Source organism: Spodoptera frugiperda, chromosome 5 (genome assembly GCF_023101765.2).
Source record: "Spodoptera frugiperda isolate SF20-4 chromosome 5, AGI-APGP_CSIRO_Sfru_2.0, whole genome shotgun sequence".
In the NCBI taxonomy this organism is placed as follows: domain Eukaryota; kingdom Metazoa; phylum Arthropoda; class Insecta; order Lepidoptera; family Noctuidae; genus Spodoptera; species Spodoptera frugiperda.
Genome location: NC_064216.1, coordinates 874,480 through 898,195, shown reverse-complemented (window position 1 = coordinate 898,195; position 23,716 = coordinate 874,480). Strand labels below are relative to the sequence as shown.

The 23,716-nt window shown below is 36.8% G+C and overlaps 1 protein-coding gene across 2 annotated transcripts in view; it reads left to right on the top strand.

Moving 5' to 3' along the window:
• The window catches only part of LOC118271670 (Ig-like and fibronectin type-III domain-containing protein 1), a 169,145-nt gene that overhangs the window by 116,345 nt on the left and 29,084 nt on the right, over nucleotides 1-23,716 (top strand). For both annotated transcript variants that reach the window (XM_035587802.2, XM_035587803.2), the window contains exons 6-11: nucleotides 15,812-16,078; nucleotides 18,636-18,782; nucleotides 19,235-19,460; nucleotides 21,370-21,542; nucleotides 21,886-22,222; nucleotides 23,321-23,474. In XM_035587802.2, the coding sequence (XP_035443695.1) occupies nucleotides 15,812-16,078; nucleotides 18,636-18,782; nucleotides 19,235-19,460; nucleotides 21,370-21,542; nucleotides 21,886-22,222; nucleotides 23,321-23,474 (1,304 nt within the window). The remainder of the gene's footprint in view (nucleotides 1-15,811; nucleotides 16,079-18,635; nucleotides 18,783-19,234; nucleotides 19,461-21,369; nucleotides 21,543-21,885; nucleotides 22,223-23,320; nucleotides 23,475-23,716) is intronic.

The window sequence follows — 23,716 nt, the reverse complement described above, 5'->3', positions numbered from 1 at the left end:
ATTTTCATAAGGTCATCTAATCGTTCTGGTTTTCCAAAATTAGATGAGATTTAACACAAATTTTAATTTCTATTTCTTACTTAATTACATGGTAACTTAGACACACATTGCAGCGGTAAGTCCCCTCTTTGAGGAGTGGCTAGAGAGGCGCCACGGCGTCCTCACCTACCGCCTGACGCAGGTGCTTACCGGACATGGAAGCTTCGGTAGGTTCCTGTTTCTGATTGGGCGGGAGGAAACGCCCGGGTGTCATCACTGCGAAGACCGCCCGGAGGACACGGTGGAACATACGCTTGCGGTCTGCCCTGCGTGGGCTGAGCACCGCCGTATCCTCAGGGATGTGGTCGGCGACGGCGCCCTCTCGCGTCCGGCACTGATACAAGCCATGGTGCGGAGCGAGGGGGACTGGGATGCCGTCTCCTCCTTCTGCGAAGCAGTCATGCTAGCTAAGGAGGAGGCGGGGCGCGTGAGAGAAAGAACCTCTTCATGCCCCAGCCGTCGCGAGAGACACTCCGGGCGTCGGGGATCGCGCGACGATCTCCGGCCACCGTAAGTGCGGGTCTGCGGACGACGAGCAAGGGTAGCTCGCCGCCCGACCAGAACCAGACCCGTGCGTGCGGCGCGTCGCGTTCTGCGCGCGCCTCAAAGAGCCATCAGACCACCACAGATGGGGCCCAGTAGGGCTGATGCCTAATCCGGAGCTGCGGACAACCTAGCGGGTTTACCGGAGCTCCGGCTCGACGGGCAGGAGTAGGAACGGGGTGGTTTTTAGTCAGTAAGAGTCTGACACTCCCTCTCGCCTCGCCCAAGGCGGGAGAAGTCATTGGATGATTTTCCACCCTAAAAAAAAAAAAAAACTTAGACACACATATTTTACAATTATAAGCGTTAGAACGTTAAAAAAACTGGCACCACAATGCAGCCACACACACACAAAAAAAACTGCGCCCAGTGTTGCCAGTTAATTTACAAACATTTGAAATTTTCCCGCTAAAACATGGCGTCGGGCCCAGGAGTTTTATTAAAGCGTTTAATGAAACCGGAGCTTACTCCATAATTTACAGGCGGCGCGGCGCAGACTACACGAGCTAATAGATGTGCCATGAATTTTATACACCATTAACTAAACGGCCAGTCTTTACACTAATTTGTTACGAAAACAACAACTAAGGGACTCGGGTGCAGCCCTAGTTTCACACGATTAATGTATGAAATAATCTATTTAAAAATCGTGTCATGTCTACATGTTGACAATGTCTTTGTAAAGGGATTATGACAAATCACTACATAGTATAAAATAAAGTCGCTTTCTCTGTTCCTATGTCCCTTTGTATGCTTAAATCTTTAAAACTACGCAACGGATTTTGCCCAATTTTTTTTAATTTATAGAATGATTTAAGAGTAATGGTTATATGTATAATACATGCATAATATATCACTATAAGTTGTAAATAATGTGTTAGTTAATATATTGAAATTTTTCTGTTTGAAATAAATAAAAATAGATAAAATTAATACAATAAAAGTAGAATTAAAAAAAATATATCACTATTGCACCCATCCGAAGGTGGGGCGGGTCGCTAGTTTTCATATAAAAAGTAAAATCTTTCGACAGTGCAACACTAGTATCACTCCAATTACAATAACCTCTAAAATACGAACCTACAAATATCATAGACGCGACTGTCAACATTAGCAAGTCTACACGGCACACCTGCCGAAACCTTCCGAGTTTCCCCGAAAGTTGCCGAACAGAGCCGAGTTAATAAGTGCGGAATGCGCTCTATCGTGGGAGATTTACGAGGCGCCGGTTTATCTCTACCATCGTCACATGAGCAGGTATAGAGCTTTACAATTTTATGGATATAGCCCCCCATTAGTAGAAGTGGGGCCTAAATTACTTGGTTAATGACTTGTGATTATTTCTCTGAGGGTATAGAAGTAGGTATTGAGAGCTGTGTTCTGCGGTGGTTCGGTTTTATTAAGTTTAATTAAATATTATAGCGTGTAGACTAAGGTATTTGGTTTGTGCCTTATGTGGTGTAGGTATGTCTTGAGTGGAATTTTCTCCTGAGTCGTGGATGCGTTTACAAACATAAAAGTTCATATGCACATGACCCCCAGACCCGAAAGAACAATTTGTGGGTCACATAAAGAGTTGCCTCGTGCGAGAATCGAAACCGTACGTTTTCACATGTTTGGATGTAATTTTTGATGAATTTAGGATGCAGAAATATATCTAGTTATACATTAAATATATTCTTTACTTATTAATAAAGATATATAGATAGCATGGATGCCTAATTATATCTAATGGTATATATTATAAAAACAATTACACAATGTAAGTTTCTGTATTTGCCTGTGTTTAAAATGGCATCAGACTCCATTTCTACGCGACAGCTGACATAATCCTCCCTTCTCACTAAGCGTGAAGCTTACTGGATGACGTTTGTAGTGTCAGTCCAATACCCTGCATCACGACCTGTGTTGGATAATAATTTGAAATACAGTGCATTATCAATACGTTAAGCTTTTAATTAGGTACTGACAGAAAACTGATAAAGGCAAATCCTCCTCTAATGTCGAGCATAATTGGATAATCAAATCCAAATAGGATAGGATTGTCCTATTTAGTGTTTAACGGGTTATTAAAAAGAATGTTGACCAATATTTTTGTATTATTTTAAATCTATATTGTTCCTTTATAATGGATAACTTTCTTAATATCTAAAGATAAAGCACACATACATAAAACAGGCTCTTTACAGGTTCGAAAATTCTCGTGAGTCAAAGGCTAAGGAATAAAAACAAAGTCAGAATTAGTACAACTTTATTAATAACACGGTTCCTTAGCTATCTACGAAAAGCAAAAAAACACAAATATTTAACACTAGGTTCTGCCAGCGGCTTCCCTGGCGTTCCCGTGGGACAAAAAATATCCTATCACCCACGTAAACTCATAACCTATCTGTCTACAGAATTTCGTCAAAATCCGTTCATTAGTTTTAGCGTAATTGACGGACAAACATCCAAACAAACAAACAAAATATCACATTTATAATATAGTAGTGTGCTTTCAAGAAACATTTCACCTTAAATTCAAGTGTTTTAAACGTTTCAAGTTTTGTTTCAAACGCGTCTTAAGTTTCAAACAAAGACGAACCAAAATTTTAATTCCATGTTCACATCTGACGTAATAACAGTGACGGTGGCGCTCCAAATAATTTACTAAACATTATTTAACATGGCAACACGTAAAGTCATTACGTCGCTAGTCTAGGAGCTAGAGGAGACTTTATTACATTCATGTTCTTGAATACCTCATTTGGTTCGGCACACATTTCAGTCGGAATCATTATCTTAAATTATGTAGCTTACGTTGGAATGTAGGTTATTGTCAGTCTGATGTGGATTTTATTTGGAAAATAAATGAGAAATGATGATTAAGTTTATTTTCTCATATAAATTGTAATTGTGCCAGTTCTAACACAAGTGTTCTGAATTGTTTTTTGATCTTTATATAGAAGAAGTGTACTTCAAAATATTTCATTTGATCCTAAGTTTAATAAATAGTTACTTAGTTTATTAGTCCACAATGGTTACAAAACTTAAAATTACACGAAACTGAAATAATTTTGGTTTAAACTGAACGTGCTACCACTGCTAAATGAACTTCATCTTTTTAAAACCAATTGACAGGGTAAGGAAATATTTCCACGGATGGAAACTCAAGCCTTCATGTAAACATTGATCAAGTCAAGCACGCAACCATGTACATACATTACACTTACTTAATACGTATGCGGTAAACCACATCAAGTTATGCAAAACCAGTATAAACTGACCGTCGACGGAACAAAAATGTCATACAAAGCGAGACCAAAATAAACTGGTTTTGTATAGCTTTATGTGAAGCCGCGCGTACGTGCCGGTATTAAATTGAAAAACGATTTACCTTTTAACATAAGACCCTGTACAGAAATACTGTCAGTTTACCAAGATATGGGTGCGAATTACTCCGTGAGTTGACTTCTAATTTTGCCTTTTTGAGGTTATATTTTATCTTTGGTGATTTATTTCTGCTCAACGTTGACTGTGTGTTATTTATTATTGGGTTATGTAATGGAGATTGTATTTTGGAATATACAATTAAATATTAAACAACTTATTTAATTATTTTAATTAATATTTTGTTGTCGTATGTTCGTGTCCGTTTCCCTAAGTAGCCTAATTAGTATTTGTCGTACCTAAAACGATTTCAATGACAACATAGTATTGTTAAAAACCTTTTTCATTAAAATTGTACAGAAACGACAAATAAACTCATAATCAAATTACAAACCATACTATAGTCTCCTCAACTATTAATATCGTTGAGCCCAGTATAAACAAACGGGTCTTAATTTACGATCTGTCTCCTAGCTTATAATATATCCTGGCACACGATTTCATGTTAGCATAGCTCTTGAGACTAGGCAAGGAGCTAAAACGCCAAGCAAATTCATTATCATCGCGTTCTACCAAGAACATATTATAGGAAAATCTTGTCATCACTCAAGAGGTACGTGAAGTATGACACAGAAATGTTGAATGAAATTGTAAGTTAATTTATCACCTGAGTATGTCGGTACAAAGTTTGGATATAAATAAAGCAACTAAGTATTAGTTGCTTAAAGTATGTAGGTAACTGCTACATAAAATATTTTTTTTAATTGTTTATGGTGAATTACTACACTAACCAATTTTTTAACATTAGTAATTTTTTCGATTAATTTCGAAAAAAAGCCAGTTAGAAAGTATTGGTACTTTGTCCACAATATTGAAATCAATCAATATAGAATTCAATAATAACTTGACAATATTCTTTTACAATGGCGGAAATATTTGACCATCTGTCTCCCGGACTATTTTGTTTTGATGCGGCTCATAACAGAGACGTCGTGTTTTCGTGCATTTTTTGTGCGCGCCGAGCACTGTCAAAGTATTCCGCGTTGGAATTAAGGCTAAATTCTGCACAGACTTTGTGTTTTTTAAAAACCTTGGAATTTAAATACAGTATGTTGTTTATTTATATTTTTTATGTTTTATTCTGAGTTAAAAATATGCAAAAATTGTAAGATGATGATTTATAAAAATGTTATGAAGTATTATGACTATTGTTTGATTAAGAGGTAGGTAGAGAAATAGTAACAATTGACCTATCTTATTCGAGTTAGAATTTTAATTAGAACCTATATAATAAGGACCTAGGAATGATCCTATTACCTAATACCGGGTACAAATTAAAATTTGCGTTATTACTATAAATGTTACATTCACTTTGGAATGAGCAACTAGTTTCACTGACAGAGACGGGTAATTAAGGAATAATTGAAATACATAAATACTTTGACTTTGACTTTGAATCTTTATCCATTTCGCGAGCTTAAACTCTAGATTCCCTGCTAAGTAGACAGTCATTATAACCAATGTACTACTACGTTAACATACTAAAAAAAGGAAATATTCTACACACCTTTCGGGACAAATAGTCGTTATATATAATATATTGAATAACATCAAATAACAATTCATAGAACATCCCCATACATCGGAATAGCAAACCAAAGTAATCTTCAGTCCATATTGTATCCCTACCCCATTACTATTCATGAAGGCCCAGGTTCGAATCCACACCCCTTTAGATTCCATTAAACTAGAATCCAACCCTTGTATGTTCCAAAAAACCTCATATAAATATTTACAAGGGAACTTACATCAAACGATATTATACTTTAGCTTACTTGTTATAAAGTCAAGTTTCGTTTGCTCTCTCCACTATTTGTTAAGGGTGATTTATTTTCACTTAGTCGATAAAGAAGTCTATTGAAATTGATTTCGATGAGAATCGATAATTGATTGTCGACAGATACAAGTGTGTCTGGCAAAGAGTCTCGCGTTCGATTCCAAGGTTGGCCATGCGGACAAGCGAGTTAACTGTGAAAAATCTGAATACTAAAAGATGCAGAATAAGCATCTTAGAATAGTATATCTACACCCGCTGACGTAGTATTGTACTTGTAATAAAAAAGCAGACAAAGCAAGGAGTTACTTCATAACTTACGACCCTCTCTTCAAGAGGAGTGCTACTGTTACATTATGGAGTACAATGTGACCTGTCGAGTTCACGTGTTCACGAGTTGGCGTCTGACACACGGATGTATAGAGTGAAGAAAGGTATTTAAAAAAAATGACGTTTAAAAAAAAATTAGATACTAGAATGTCTGATTTGAATATCTTTTGTAATGACAAAAAAAGTAGATATATGTTCGATATATAAAAAAAAATTTCATGGTTAGGAATTAAAAAAAAATTAGGTCCGTGTTAATATTACACTAGTACTCAGTCGTAAATATACTGAGAAAAGCTCTACTAGTTTCAAGTCACAGAGGGACTCTTCCTCATGAGCGTGCGCAAACGCAGCGACGTCACGCAGCCTACTCTAGCCTGCTCTAGTAGAGCTTTTTCAATTGATTTCTTTTCAATTATTTGTGATTGTTTTTCAAAAATACATGAGACTTATAACACAAATGGTGAAAAGTGGGTGTAGGTACATTGTATAGCAGCATTACGTGCCGCAATGTGCACCTCTGCCTATTCTTATCCCCATAAAAGGCATGACGTTGCGACGTAAATCAAAAAAGCAATTGTAACGTTTATCTAGAACTTTATCATAAACATAACATATTATCTTTACAACTAAAACACAACTTATCTACTATCTTACCACCACTAAGCAACAGCCAGACATCAAACCTCCATGTCACGCGACACTAGCGCTCGACAAAAGTGCTTCGTGACGACATAGTACAACACTTGAGTCCGCGCCCATTGTGCTAGCAATTTCTCAGCGTACTACACATTATCACTATATACATACATATACTTGTAAGTACTACAAGTGTAGTACGAGGTGAATGACATCTTATAGTGTTTTTAATGGGACATCTATGACAACTTGGTCTTATGGAGCTGTTGTGCAAGGCATTGTAGAGATTTTGGTTGGTATTTAGTATTGCTATTAGCATTAGCAATAAAGATACGTGTAAGTGTGTAATATATCGTATAATACATATAATGTGTATAGTTCTATAGAAATATAGTTTCTGCTTGTCCTATGGCCCAATAACGTGACATATGGTTTCATTATTAAAGGTAAGTATTAAAGTAACTGGTATACATGTTTAACCCACTACAAAAACAGGAGGTTCTCTGTTTGATCTGTATGTATGTTTGTGCGCAATTATCTTCCGTTTGACTGAACCGATTTTGATGCGATTTGAGCATAGTATTTTTCAAAATTAGGTTCTGTTTTTATTCGCAAGATATAAGTAGTATTGTTGTTATGAATAACCAGTGTTTCTAGTCCAGTTTATACATAATTTTAATAAAATCTCCAAAACAATACGTTTTAGTTGTTACGCCACAAATTGTAGATACAAATATTGTTCCGTCCATATTGCTGTGTTGCAATTGTGGTTTGTGTTTGCAAACGCACCCACAGTTGAGGAGTAAAAAAACATCACGACTATACGGGAACGCTCTAAAAAAACTGTTAGTAATGGAACTGAAATTGTGAAAAAAACTAACACTAGAAACAATAGGGCCTATCCACGAAAACATTTGTTTTTACCAAACGTTTACTGATGAAAAAAATTGCATTTTAAAACCTGTAGTTCAAGATAACTTGATCATCTTGTAAAGTGTCCGTTTGGAATGCGTTGTTCCGTGCCTACCCCCATGGGAGACAGGCGTGAGGTTATGTATGTATGTATGTATAACTTTTTAATTTGACATCGTCACTAACACTATCATTAAAACTTGAGACGGGATATTTACTATGTTTATTTATGTCTATAAGTTTCCGATATTTCAGCACTGTTGCAAGCGCCATGATCACGGATAAACTGGAGTATATGCGGATAGATGTTTATTATGAGGAGACAAATCAGTCATTAACTCGTCACCCACCCTTAAAATTATACCTACTTTACAATACACGATATTTATACCTACCCACTTAAATATACAACATATATTTGATTATACCCGTAATTTTATAGTTATTTTAAGTTTATTCGAAGTAAATTATTACGATTACTTACACATTATTTACAGCTTAAAAATTAGTTAGAGATTTTTTTATTTATTATTTCTATATTTCAGTTTTAAGTTAGTTTTTATTCCTATTTTTAGTTTTAACACATTAGACGGCGTGTCGCACAGCGTTGTCCGACACTAGCGGAGGAATAGCCTTTAACAGTTTTTTGTTGGCAGTGAAAGGCTTAATGTCAATTTATAACTATATTAATATACATGGTAAATGTAATAATATTATTGAAATATGGTCTTTATCTGTTAACAAACTGCACCTGATAAGTCTCAATTTACCGTGAATTTGTTGCTCCAACGAGCTTGCTACGATGAGAGAATTTCCATGTCAAAATTCTTGGTAGAAGGAAGTCTGGATTTATGCTCAGTGAACTATGAAAAGTAGACTAAGATGGCAGTGTTGAGAGAATGCATAAAATAATGCACTAAAGAGGTTAATACTCGTGCTACTGATCTTTTCTCATTGCTGTCTAAAACCGCTTCTTTCTTACACAGAAAAATGAGTGTTAATCACAACGATTGCTCAAGGTGGTTTGCCGATTTGAGATTTATGATTTTAGAAGTTTTATTTTAGCGTATTCCTTTTTAAAAGGCTGGCAATACACCTGCGTATCCTCTGGTGTTGCGGTTGTCTATGAACGGCGCTGATCGCTTACCATTAGGTGATACGTCTGCTCGTTTACCTCCTATTCCTTAAAGTATCCTAGTTATTAAAAAACTATCGGCCTAATACTCTGAATTACTACTCAATTTTAATTTGAACTGTTGTAAAATACATTTGAAAATGTCTTAAAATCGAGTGCCTTTACGTATTTTGACGTAAATTTTTAGGAACAAAATTTTCCCAAAACCTAGAATCACTAGAAGCTTAACTACCAAACATTATGTATAAGTATGTCCAAAGTGCCAATGGTCTAGGTAACCGGGTGGGGATTAGCCGCTCTTTGTGGGCAACTTAGTGACCATATCTTACTTACGGACTCTGAGGCTTAACTTGAGGACACTTTAAGCTGTACTTAGCATAGTTAGGGGGTTGGAAAGTGTAATAATGTAACTGGTACCTTTATAACTTGGTCTGAATTGAAAGTTTTATTTTTGTGGACAATATTTTGACTGCTTTACTGGTCAAATGACAATAGTTGTTGACTACCGTACCGGTTACAATCACAACCGGCTAAAAATGTTTTAGTTCAATTTCACGGTTAGGTTAATTATATGTTTTTCATAATTATAACCTTTCGGTGATCTTACTAGGTACCTACCTAATGTTGTTATGATTCATAGATACATTTTTTTAAATCTCTGAACGAATTCAAAACTTGGATTTGGTTGTTGAATTAACAACCAATAATGGTCTAAAAACCCAATAATTTTATTTTTTATTTATTTATATTCATTTATTTCAGGCTTCATAGGCCCATATCAAATACTATAAACTAATACATTAGAATTTATAAATACTATACATAGATTACAAACAATATTACAATTATTTAGTACAACTTAATAACTAGGTCACACGAAGAGACGGCGTCGTGTGTCGCGCAGTGTCCGGTAGCCGACCTCGGAACCGTCGGTAGACTACCCCTCGCGGCCAAAACTCCTCCTTCATTAAGGTCGACAGATGTTCAGTCGGCACCCTGACCACAAAGGACTTGAAGTCCACTCTGTGTTGAGAGTGCAGCTGCTCGACCTTCAGATGAAGCTTTGCCTTTATCTTGATGAACTCCACAATCTCCTCGACCTTTGTGGAGTCATGCAGACGGGACACGTAGAGCAGCGTCGCTGGTACAGCAGGACGCAGCAGATAATTGTGTCCTGTCAGTGCGGTACCGCACTGATTGCGGCAAGTAGGCTTCCTCTTCTTCTTTCTTTCTACAAGGGTAAAGCCTTCCTTGACATTCTGGTTCTTTTTAGGAACCTCCTGATGCAGATCCGTTTGAGGCTTTTCGTCCTGTTGAACCTGCTTACCCCCTTTTGCAGCGATGTCAGCGTAAGCACGTTTGGGGGTCGACGTACTCACACGTGTCGTAGCCTGCGCCGGAGACGCTAGCCGTTCGGCGGAGTGACTCACTGCAGCGCCCGCACGTGGCGATGCCTGCGCCTTCGCCGACTCAAAACTGCTGACCGATGCATTAGCTGCACCGCGGCATGTGTTTGCGTCGTCGGTGCACAGTGTTGGTGACCCACTTACAACGACAGTGTTGCGTAATGCCAATAATTCCGCACGGAGTTCTCCGATGGTATTTTCTGATGACATCAGCTTCGACTGTACCTCAGCCAGGCTTGTCTTCAAGGATATGATGTCCTTGAGCAACCTGGTAACGTCGACGTGATCAAAGGTGACAGGGGGCAGCTTGTGCAAGTCCTTTGCCACGAATGCAGGCACGTCGTCGGGATCTGTCACCTTCAGCAAGGTGATAATGTCTTGCACACTTTTCTCCGTTCCGTCTCTTCGGCGAGCTGGCATCTCGTCCAGCTTTCCAAGACATTGGAATAGCAACCTTTTGCCGCTACTAATGTCTTCCTCCTTGAAGTTAGATTTGCAGATTTGCAAGATGCTAACCTCATCCATCGTGTCGATGGCATGTTGAATAAATGCCAGCAACTCATTGGCTATGAGTGGTTGGGTACTCATAGTAAGGCAGGCAGCGGCTAGTGCCGCGCGATTCGCGAGTTTTGTAAACACGACCGTATACGAGCGCGCTTCGCACTGCACTGTGAATAATGTAACCCTGAACCACAGATAGGACAATCATTCTTTCAACCACCCGACTAACGAGACAATCAGCGCAATTACATTAAAAAAAGATTAGCTTCACAACTGAATAATTCAGACCTTAGCGTATATGAAGTAAGTAATTGGAAATGTAAGCTGAAACTTCAGTGAGCTTCCATTCTTCTCTTCCATTTACATAAATTAAAAACTGCTGAAACTTTTTATTGCGTTGAGATTTTTAATTCCACTGCTTATCTTATTGATCGCTTGGGAAAGTGGTTAAGTAATATTAGAGTAATTAAACTTATTCATTAAGGTTTTTTTTAACATTACCCCACTCTAGGATTTTCCCGTGAAGTAGGTGCGTTAACAAACATACAAGTTCACATACACATGACACCCAGACTCGTAGTAACAATTTTTGGATCACACAATAAGTTGCTTCGTGCGGGAATCCATCCCGCTACAATTTGCACGGCAGCCAGTTGCCCAGGCTAGGTGCTTTATTAATCTAAATTGAAATAAATGTTTTGACTTTAACTTCACAACTTATGGAATTTCCAGTCGCCCAACCGCTACACCAACGAGTAAAGAGCACACTGTAAAATAAAACTCCATATTTATAAACATAACCTTCCTTAAACTTGACGTAAATAAACATAACCTCACCTCATCACACTCAATCCACGTCCCAGGTTTTTTATTCCCCCCTCATTCATACAAGGTGTCTATAAAAGACCAGTTTTCTTTGCAATTTTTCTAAATCCACTCTAGAATAGTTAGTTATCATAGAGATTGTTTCGTTATTCTGAAATATGTGGTAAATTGGAACGTGTGTACGGCCAATTTGCGTTGATTTCTTTATCCGGGACTCGAACCTACGTGAGTGGGGTGCGATGAATCGTAATGAGCTGGGGTGTGGTCGCAGTGATGGGAGAGAGTAGAGACAATAGGTCACTCATCTCTTTATAGAGCTTTCTGTGGTTTTTGATTAGGTTAAAAAACTGACTAAAAAATAATTCAAAACTTATACTCTTGTTCGTTTGTTTGAACGCGCTAATCTCTGGAACTACTGGTTCGATGGAATTTCAACCAATAATGCTCAAACCACATATAGGCTGTTGTGTGATGTATGTGGTTTTTTTTTTTTTCAGGTGGGAAAATCATCCAATGACTTCTCTCGCCAGGGCAAAGCGAGAGGGAGTGTCAGACTCTTACTGACTAAAAACCACCCCGTTCCTACTCCTGCTTGTCGAGCCGGAGCCCCGGTAAACCCGCTAGGTTGTCCGCAGCTCCGGATTAAGCATCAGCCCTACTGGGCCCCATCTGTGGTGGTCTGATGGCTCTTTGAGGCGCGCGCGGAACGCAACGCGCCGCACGCACGGGTCTGGTTCTGGTCGGGCGGCGAGCTACCCTTGCTCGCCGTCCGCAGACCCGCACTTACGGTGGCCGGAGATCGTCACGCGATCCCCGACGCCCGGAGTGTCTTTCGCGTCGGCTGGGGCGTGAGGAAGTTCGTTCCCTCACGCGTCCCGCCTCCTCCTTAACTAGCATGACTGCTTCGCAGAAGGAGGAGACGGCATCCCAGTCCCCCTCGCTCCGCACCATGGCCTGAACCAAAGCCGGACGCGAGAGGTCGCCGTCGCCGATGTGATGTATGTGGTGTGGTGTGGATAAATAGAGCTTTAAATATAGCACATTACCCGCCTTGAGAAATATTCTAGTAAAACATATTTGTATTTATCCTAAAGAAATTTACATTACAAACGACTGAAAATCGAGCTAAAATATAATAAAATTCCAATATTTATAAGCAATATACTGCAAAAAGTAAATTTGACTTATCGAGAACCTATTGTTAGTCCAGTCAAATAAGGTTAAATTAGGTAAGAATCTCAAATGCGAGATACCCAGCTGTTTTTGTATATACTTGTATTTGACCCCTAAAACTTGTCTCAAAACCTACATATGGTAGGGTGTAAGCAACCTTAAAAACAGGGTCAAAGGGCCCAAAAATCGATTTTTTGCGGTTTTTTCGAAATACGTCATTTCCTATGGGTTTTTGGTAGTTGTATTCAATAGCAATATTGTAGCATATTTTACAACTTTTCTATAAACTTTTTTTTGGTCAGACCGTTTTCGAGATAGAAGAGCGAGAAAAAAAATTTTTTCTAACCTATGCGTGATGGTTGTCTATGGATAGGACAGTACGTCATGGTTCCTAAAACCATTTTTCGTCAAAATCAATCGTTTGAAAGATAGACGCTTCCAAAGTGGAAAAATGAGGTCTATAGAATGTGTCCTGCCCTCTAACTTTTAAAATAAGTGAGTAAGAAAACTAAAAAAAATATATGCTGTAGATTTTAATGGAAACTTTCAATGAAAATTGGTTTGAACGAGATATCATAATTAGTTTTTAAGAATTGATACATTTTTAATAAAAACACACTTAATTTTCCACTTTCTCAATTCTTTTAATCAATTCTTAAAAAATAATTATGATATCTCGTTCAAACCAATTTTCGTTGAAAGTTTTCATTAAAATCTACAGCATATATTTTTTTTAGTTTTCTTACTAACTTATTTTAAAAGTTAGGGGTGTAGGACACATTCGATAGACCTCATTTTTCCACTTTGGAAGCGTCTATCTTTCAAACGATTGATTTTGACGAAAAATGGTTTTAGGAACCATGACGTATTTTTTTATGTCCTATCCATAGACAACCATCACGGATAGGTTAGACGAAAAAAAATTTTTTTGAAGAGATGCAGTGACCGCGCGCTCTCCGCCCTCTATCTCGAAAACGGTTCACCGTATAAAAAAAAGTTTATAGAAAAGTTGTAGAAAATTTTGTATGCTACAATATTGCTATTGAATACAATTACCAAAAACCCATAGGAAATGAGATATTTCGAAAAAACTGCAAAAAAACCATTTTTGGGCCCTTTGACCCTGAATTTTAAGGGTTGCTTACACCCTACCATATGTAGGCTTTGAGACAAGTTTTAGGGGTCAAAATACAAGTATATACAAAATTACAGCTGGGTATCTCGAATTCCGAGGTGAATTCCTAAATTGACTGGACTATGTTCATATAAATCTCGATAAAAGTACTATGAGAAAGTACTCACACCAAGATACAAAAAACCAGTATAAACTGACCTTCGATTGTGAGAAAAGACCATACAAAGCGAGACCATCTTAAACTGGTATTGTGTAGCTCGATCTGAAGCCGTGTGTGCTGTATATGTATGCTTACAAAACATAATAATGCGAACGATAACGCGAATGTATAATTTATTTCAATATTATGAAGGCACACAATCGCTTGTTATTTTAAATATTCGCAAAATATTATGCTTTGTGTCAGAGTTGAGTTAAAATGAGAAATTGCTTTCTATTGCTAGCGTGTTAAGGTTGAAAGTCGTGATTATGTTGGTGCTATGTTTTTAAATCGATTCTGTCTTGTTTAGTTTCTTATTCTTTACATAATGGATCTTAAATTACTTGTTCTCAAACGTTCTTTTTTTTTTAGTTTATTCCAGTTTATAAAGATTGGAATGATATAAAAATGTCGATACTAAGCTATATAGCTGTGCGAGGAAGATGCGCAACTCGAATATGCGATGTATCGATAGTAGGGAAACCATCCATAGCACGCAACTTTCCATATAAAAAAAAAACATAGCTTAGCTGAGCCCGTTTCCACCAATGCTAACCTATGTGTACGAATGAATATAATAGGTGGAAGCTAAACGCATCCACAGCAACGTAGCATAGCACATCTCTGGTGGAAAAGCACTCTTACATCTCATATTAAACGTAATATACACTCTTAATATAATATACAAATCAACAAACAGTATTGTGGTTGACAAAATATACTTCACTTTAACATAGCACAAAGTTACACACAACCCTTTGAACACAATGCACATATAGCAGATCAAGTTATACTCTTACAAAACTTTCCAACAGATTTTCTACTCTACACCTTCAACAATAAAGTTGAAAAGAAGATTTACGACAAATAAATCGTCTACACTGGGACCCGACCACAAAAGTTTTGAGAGCATTTGTATTCGCCAGCGAACTGAAGTAGATGACCTTTTTGGAGGTGAAGGGAAGGTCCAAATGGCCTTTTAAATCCTTCAAAAGGCCTTTTGAAGTATGACAGTGTATCAATACTTAGAATAGAAAGTTATTTTGTTTTCTGACTTTAAGTTATTTGGCGTACAACTTTACCTAATTGTGGTTTTGTACCTGAGGGGGGATCTATTGTTTCGTTGTTCATATTTTCATTTTCAGTTTTGAAATGTTTTTGTTTATAAATGTATTTATCTGTAGTGTTTGTTTATGTTTATTTTGTTTTGTTTTCTATTAATTAGATTTAAGATACCTGTTTGGGTGTGTGTTAGTATAAAGTTTGTCTGTTAATCATTATTTATCTATTTTAGAGCTTTATGCACATTAATACATGGATGGACATAATGCTGTTGGCATTATTGGGTAAAGAGACATTAGGTGTGTTACAAATCAACTGTTTAGTAATGTTTGAAAATGTTCAGTCAAACTGGTAAAGCTTTTCTTTTCTTAAACTAATATTCATTCTATTAAAAACAGGATAATATAATATACTTGTAATAATAAGCTTTTTATTTCAGACCTTAAAAAAGATTCAGTACATAGTTGTGTTAGTAACAATACTACTTTAGTATGTATTTTAGTGAACATCATTTTATTACTTCATAACTCGTGTTACAAAACACTTTTTACAGCTTAAAAGTAAAACGTTATGACACTACAACACATTAATCTTATACCGCAAAATATCGTAGAAATACAGACAACAAAAAACTAACTTTAATTCAAAACAATTAGGTTCGTAATCAATCAACAAAATAAACAATCTAACCACCATCTCTCTTTGTCCACAGAACAAGTTAAGAATGAGTCAGTGGAGAGTGCCAGCGTCTCGACAGGGAGTTCCCAGGAGGAAGTGGAGGAATCCAAGGCCTACATGAGGACTCCGGCGGTGGGAGGAGTGGCTGTGAGGAGCGGGGAGGATGCCCTCCTCACCTGCGTCGTGCTGGGAGCCAAAGGTCGGCCAGTGCTCTGGAGGAGGGCAAAAGACCTGCGGGTCCTGACTGCAGGAGGCGTCAGGGTCACCAGGGATGACAGGGTCGAGGTGCTTCATGATGATAGTGAGTATTGCAGCTTTTGATTATCGTGGTAATATTATGTGTGCCGTGTCTATTGTAAGTAATGGAGGACTAAGGGGGAGGCCTTTGTTCAGCAGTGGACGTCTCTCGGTTGATGATGATGATGATGTGTCTATCGTAATCGTAATTATAATGATTTAGGTTTTGGATGTATTTTGTTGTTTGGAAGGAGATAGAGATTTATGGTAACATAGACCTAAAGGTCTTCCTAGAGGAAGCATTGATTTTTATTAGGTCAGATTTTCACTAAGTTAATATATAAATAGCTCAGTGTTTTTAAACTCTCAAATATCTAAAAATACGTAATTGAAATTTAAACCTTTCTAAGAGGTTTATGAAGATAATTTATCTGTTTCAAGGGTTCATTAATTAAGTTTTCAAACCTCATAAAATCCTAATTTAGAACTTATCATAAAACGCAACATCACTTTTTTAAGACACCTATAATTAGATTAAACGAATCTATATTTAGGAGTGAGGGCAAGTACGTCATTTTTCCGTATAAAATGTACCTAGAATCGACGTCATGTTAAATTTCAAATCTATATATTGTCGAAAGTATATGTTTCAGTAAGAAAATAGAACTTATCACAAAATTAAACATTACCTTAAGACTCTCATACTTAAAACCTCACGTTCAAGACAATCAAAAAACAATTACACGTGCTAAAAAAAACTGAAATTAAAAAGCATTTTCCTTGGGGTTTCAGTAGAAAAACAATTCGTACACAAGCCGGGAGCCGACCTTGCACCAAATACATTATTTACGTGTTACGGAGCTCCCTGAATCTGCAATTATAATAGCTTCTGATACAAACAGAAAACTGTTACTTAGATTCTCTTTAAATATCACGCTTTTTGTTTTTATGAGGTAGCTCAGAGACTATTAACTAAAAAATCAGTTTACTCACGTATATGCGTTACGTTATGGACAGACGTGCTCCATCGTAGGCTGCATCATCACTTACCACCAGGCGAGATAGCGGCCTAACGTCGACCCATCAAATATAATTTAATTTTGTAATATACATAAATAAATAAAACTGTAATTGTTATGGAGAAAGCTCTACTAGTTTCGAGTCAAAGAGGGACTCTTAATCATGAACAGCGTACGCAGACGCCTTTTAAAGAAATAAAAACCGTAATATATGTTAAGATTTACCTAATACTATAAACGATACACTCTAAACTTAATTGGTAACTTACATAATAGTTATTTGTGATAGCTATTATAAAGGTCTTAGTTTAAACTTTAACCCTATTTCTAGTCCACCCAAAGTTCAGTATTGACTGGACTCAATTTCAATTTGTAATAGAAACTTCGTGAGACTTAGGGACACTAAATTAATAAATGAAGAGACTACAAATTCTATATCTCTAAGTAAATATTGATAGCAAATGTTAGTAAATATAATAAAATACATGGCATAACATAATACCCAAAGGGGCCAAAGGGGTAGACAATATTCAATGAAACAAGAACATTTCACCAATTATGTTATTAATTCCAATGTGTTTTGAGCACATGCTTACACTCCCACTTGTTCACGACCCCTGCACCAATATTCCTTTTGACATTGGTTGTCACGTCCATGTTGCTTCTGCCTGCGGCTTCAGAATAAGAACTAGGAATTTTCGAAGAACAAAACTATAAGACTTTTTGGCCGACCCTTAGCAATCCCCTTGGGATTGGGGTGGAGGAAAGATCTCTTTTGGCGAGTCATTGTTACAACTTACAAATCGAACATGAGGTCATGGGTTTAGTCCACAGGTTAAAGTATTAAAGGGTCTCTTAAACATGAATTTGAATGAAGCTAAAGATTTTTTAACATTGCATGCCAACAGGCGAAACATGGAACACTATCACTATGTATATGTCATCATGTATTTTACTACATACCTATGTTTGCAATAAATGGATTGAATTGAATTGAAGTATGTATGGATCAAGGATGTTAAAAAACGTATTTTATTAACGTCTTTACTAAGGATCATATTATTATGAAGTTGCGCGCTATAGTTTATATCTACCCACAGAGGACAAAAGCCTATGTCAAAGTCAAAGTCAAAATTATTTATTTCAAATAGACCAGGAAGGCACTCTTGAACGTCAAAGCAAATATAATAATATTAATAACGTCTGTCTATCGGTCAGCCCTCTAGTGAAGCTATTTGCTCGTTCCAAAGTGTAGATTCCTATGGAGGAGAACGAGCAAGAAACTCTATAGGTTTCTTTTCCAATCAGATTACAATTCTTGGTTACATTCTTTTTTTTTATAATAAACGTTGCCCCACACTAGGATTTTCTCCTGTGTCGTGGGTGCGTTTACAAACATACAAGTTCACATACACATGACACCCAGACCCGAAACAACAATTTGTGGATCACACAAAGTGTTGCTCCGTGCGGGAATCGAACCCGCTACACGTTGCGCGGCAGCCAGTTGCCCAGCCACCGCGCCAACCGTGCAGTCAAAGGTTACATTGTTTCTATTGCTTCAACTATGTATGTATGTACTAATAAATTGATCATTTTCAGCTGACGAGCCTCTCCCAGGCCCTGGTATCGCGAAGGGTGGAGACGTGTGGGCGCTGGTCATCAAGTCCGTGAAGGCATCAGATGCTGGGCTGTACATGTGCGAGCTGAACACTGAACCACCAGTCAGGAGCTTCCATAAACTAACAGGTTAGTAAGCAGAATAAGATGAGAAATAACTGCCTTAAACGAAATATTCTCGATGACAGGAAACATGAGATTCTAATTAAGAATCTTAATATAAAATCTAGATGAATCAAGGTTTTTTGACAGAAATTCAATCGAAGTAATGTAAAACATCTTCAATCTACTTAAACTATTTTAGAGATTTTGGATAAATCTACTGCTACTATCTTGAGTTTGTGACAACACTCAACCCTTTAAAACTAAAGATACGTATAAAAAAACTTAAGAGAAAAAACATCACTTCTACCGTAATCAGAGACATTTAATAATTGCCTTAACATAGTTATAGTTATTTTGTATCGAAAAGAAATAAAACAATTGCTAAGGACTAAGTTAAGTAACCTCTCGAGTGCGGTGGTGCACGTTTATCGATAAACTAAACCAAACATTAAACTAATAAACCAATTCTCTTCCAGTGATATCAAGAGGCCTGACTCCGCCAGAGAACCAGAATGTGACAGACAGTTACTCAGCCAACATCCCGACGCTCTCATCCCTGGCTCTGTCCCACAACTACACAGACTGCTGCGTCGCTGCCAACGTCACCAAGTCCTGCCTCGGCTTCTGCAGCATACAGACCATCCTGGAGGGCACGGGACAGGACCCTGAGACCTGCCAGCCTGACTTCCCTGCTATCGTCAAGTGAGTTAAATGATTAATGATATTTATTTCTGCAAGTTACAAAATAACACTTTTACACGTCAATTTTTGAAATAACTAGATGAGGCCGTTATACTTTACGGTTACGCTTATTGCTTCTTAAAAGTATTTTAAGCTGTTGTTGTAAGTGATGTTCTGCTTATAATCTTCTGCTCGATGATACAATTTTGTGCTATAATTTTGAAATAAGCAGCCATTCATCTAAAAGTAAATAGGGAATTGTGGTAAAGCCATTCTTATGTTTACTAAGCCATTCGTTTTAGAATCCATTTTACAATCTGAAAGTTAGTACCTAGGTTGAATATTAGTATTGAAGTGTCACGTCATAATTTAATTGTTATCTCAAAAATTTAATGCGATCACACATAAAACAATACAACTTAACAAAATATGAATTCCACGAAATTATTAATTTTATATAACGAAACCCTCATTACGATAATCTTTTCGATTAAACTACAATAATATATAATCTCATTACCGTAAAATGGGGTGAATAGGGATCGAGAGGTGAATAGAGACAGAAGAGGGGTGAATAGGTATAGGGAAATTCTTCATAGAGTCTATTCACCCCTCTTCTGTCCCTATTCACCTCTCGATCCCTATTCACCCCATTTTACTGTACCACTTTCACATCACCTTCGGCACACAACACGCAATACTAGCGACTAAAAATAACCATTCGTCGATACATTAGCCGAAACAGAATCACCGAAATCTATCCCCGGTGTCCGGTAAATAGGCAATCAATCACCGTGCATTTATTAAGATAAATCGGACCTAGTATTTATATACCTACTGTGTATACAGCGTGTAACAAAATACCCATATACATCAAGAAGCACTGAAGAATACAGGTTGAATAGAATCTCTACACAAAGTTTCAGCTTAAAATACGTTTTAAAAAAATATGGTGTCGCATAGTTCTTGATTTTAAATCATACAAACGTGTCACAACGCTACAGGGGTCACTCGCTAATTACGAAACATTTCTTCTGTAAATCTGATCGCCTAGTACCTATCTATCTATCCACCTTATTTTAATTCGCATGAAAAATAAAAAAATGGAAAAATTCATATCTCATGAAAACATGAGTTTAAAAAACCCTTCCCGTATCGTTTGTTATGTTATCTAGAAACCGTGCACTTGATATATATACCCCCTTTTTGTTACACCGTGTATATTCTATTTTACAAACACCCATTTATCAAGAGCTAGCAGCCGTTTATAAGGGTCCAATAAACTTGGAGTTTTCTGTCCGGTAAGGAAACGAGAAATACGGTAAATTACATTTCAATAGAGATATCCCTGCAGTAAGTCGAAGAGTTGAGCATTGATAGATTTCTATTTGAAGATATATTTAAACGAAGATTAATCTTTGCGTCTTTTTCAACGGTTCTGTAGTATAAGATTTGTCTATTTTGTGTCTATTTGGATTAAAATGAACAATTGAAGAAGTTGAGACATAAAGCTAAGCGAATATCTTACAATCACCTAAGCAATAAATGATTTGATTTAAAAATACCAGAAAAATAATATATACAGAAAAAACTTTTTAGGACTGAGACATAATATTAATATGTGTAGCTAATCCAACTTATAAACTAACAGAAATAATAATGCTTTCGTTAATTTCTTGTTTTTAACCGACTTCCCAAAAAGGAAGAGGTTCTCAATTCGGTCGGTATGGTTTTTTTCTATGTATGTACTCCGGTTACGTCGAGGTTTATGGACCGAACAGCGTGATTCTTTTTTTGTTGGACACATACTAGCTGAAAATTGGTCCCATAAAAAATTGTTTCAGATTGTTTATACTTAGACATACCTATAACATATAAATAGCCTTTGTTTTAGTGTTTACTTTTACTATAAATGCTATAATTCCACCAGGTGCATGGCAGACGGTCGCAACCACGTGCCATGCTGTGTCCAGGAGAGAGTGCCAGACATTTGCCAAGATGTCTGCCGCGGAGAGTTCACTCCGGTGACAGACAACATCAAGACTCACTACTCCTGCGCATCGTACATGGAGAAAACCTTGGCCTGCATTGTTGAAGGCATTGGTAAGATTATTGTGTTTACGTTTTAAGAAAAGGTTTTATGGTTTTGGACTTTGGTTTGCGGTTATATGTTTAAAAGTTGATTGTTAATACCGATATAAAAATAATTTAACTTTAAAAGGTGTTATTTCAAAGTATTAATAGTAAAAACTATACAAAGTATATAAATTACATTACAATTGAATTCATAATTTACAATACACTTAACTAAAGAAAAGCAGTTGACTAGTAGATCCACATTACACAAACGAATACATTTAAAAACATAGAACTTTCGTCTTAAAATTCTAAATCCTAAAGCCAATACTCAATCACAACAATTCTTAACTCCTCATTTCATCCACAGAACTCCTCCCAAGTCCACCAGAGGACGTGGAAGTAGATCCTCTAAATGAAAAGCAGCTAAACGTATCCTGGAGTCCTCCAGTGGAGAATACAGACTCGGTCATAGAATATGTGGTGAACGTGACCACATTGCGGTCCTTTGATGCCCATTTAATAGACCCATCAGAAAGCTCCATAAAGAACAATGATACGATGAAGACAGTCCTGCCGATGACGTATAAAGTGCCTCCGAACAAGACCTACTTTGTCGTCAACGATCTTCTGCCATTCACCATGTATGAGATCACGGTGACGTCATACAACATCCATGGTTCCAGTTTGCCTAGTTATGCTATCAGGTGAGTGATTATGATGTTTTAGCTTTAAATTCTGGTCGGTTTTTAGTAATTTTAGTGGTTGTCCACAATTGATTAAAAAGGTTATTCGGATAAGGTCGCTTTTGTTCTAGTTTTATCCATATTAAGGGCTATATATAATATACTTATTTAAATCAGTCGTTCCCAACCTTTTCTTAGTCAAGGACCACTTTTATATCATTCTTGTTAGATTTGCAACCACTATTACCATTACTTTTCCACACCCTGATTATGTCATTGAATTAAAAAAAGATTGTGTCTTTTGGTGGTCACGGACCATCACTGATTTAAATGGACTTATTAAAGTATAGACTCACAATAGTATGGTAAAATGTGTATTTTGTTAAGAACTTTTCCATGAAATTCACAAACCATAAATCCCCATACGTGTTAAATCCCCGCTTCCTTTGTTTCCACTGCTTTATTATATTTGCCTACGATTCAAAAATTCATAAGCGTTTTGTTGGAATTGTATTATTTGATTATAATTATGGTAGCTTGCTTTAGTACCTAGTATTAAACAAAGCCACCTTTTTATATAAACCAGTATGAAAATTGGTATTTACGAGAATTGAAAACAAATTCCTATAAAATATTTATAAACCAAATGAAAGGCATTTAAAGAGAATTTTGTAATTATATATTTTAAATATCATCTGTATTGTAAACCGCAATTTACTTCAATAATTATGATACTTTAATTGTGAACTAAATATTATTTGGATTTCGTAGTAAAATTGGAGATTTTTCGGAAATTCGAAAATTTCTGGAATATCCACAAGCATTCTGGAATTATTTCTGATATACATAGGCTCACTCTTTTATATGGATAACATAAGTGGTGATAAGTGGGTCAATAAACCTATGATGATATTAATTACGAAAAATTACTCTACTGACAGGAGTAAAAGATGTGTTTAACATAAAGTCTATTGCTTATTCCAACTCTCTTTTGGGATAATCCTGTGTTCTACATTGCCTCCATTCATGTCAAGAAAAAAGGCTCCACTGATATACAATTACCAGTTAAATTCCATTTCTATTCTCATACAATTTTGTTACCCCTTTTCTCAAATCCAGGTCTTTGACTTTGACTCCTGGGAAAATGAAGTCTACGGATGTAGCGGCAGCCCCCAAGTTGCCAGATGTTCGTGGATGCTGTGTGGCCGCTGGGGTCAACCATTACGGTTGCGTCGACAAACTCTGTGACCCCACCAAGACCTTCGAAATTGCAGTAAGTTGGGGTCATCAAACATCTCTCAGTGTTGGAATTCATCAAGTTTACATGTTTACAAATTTTGCACTTCTGGTAAAAAAGAAATATGAAAATATCGAGCTTTGAAATTGAGTTATAAAAAAATATCGATAGATTTTTGCACTTCAGAAGATAAAAATCATTCAAAAAACTGCTGAAACTTAAGATATAAAATCAAAATTAACTATGATGACTATCGTCAGACAATTGATTAAACCTTG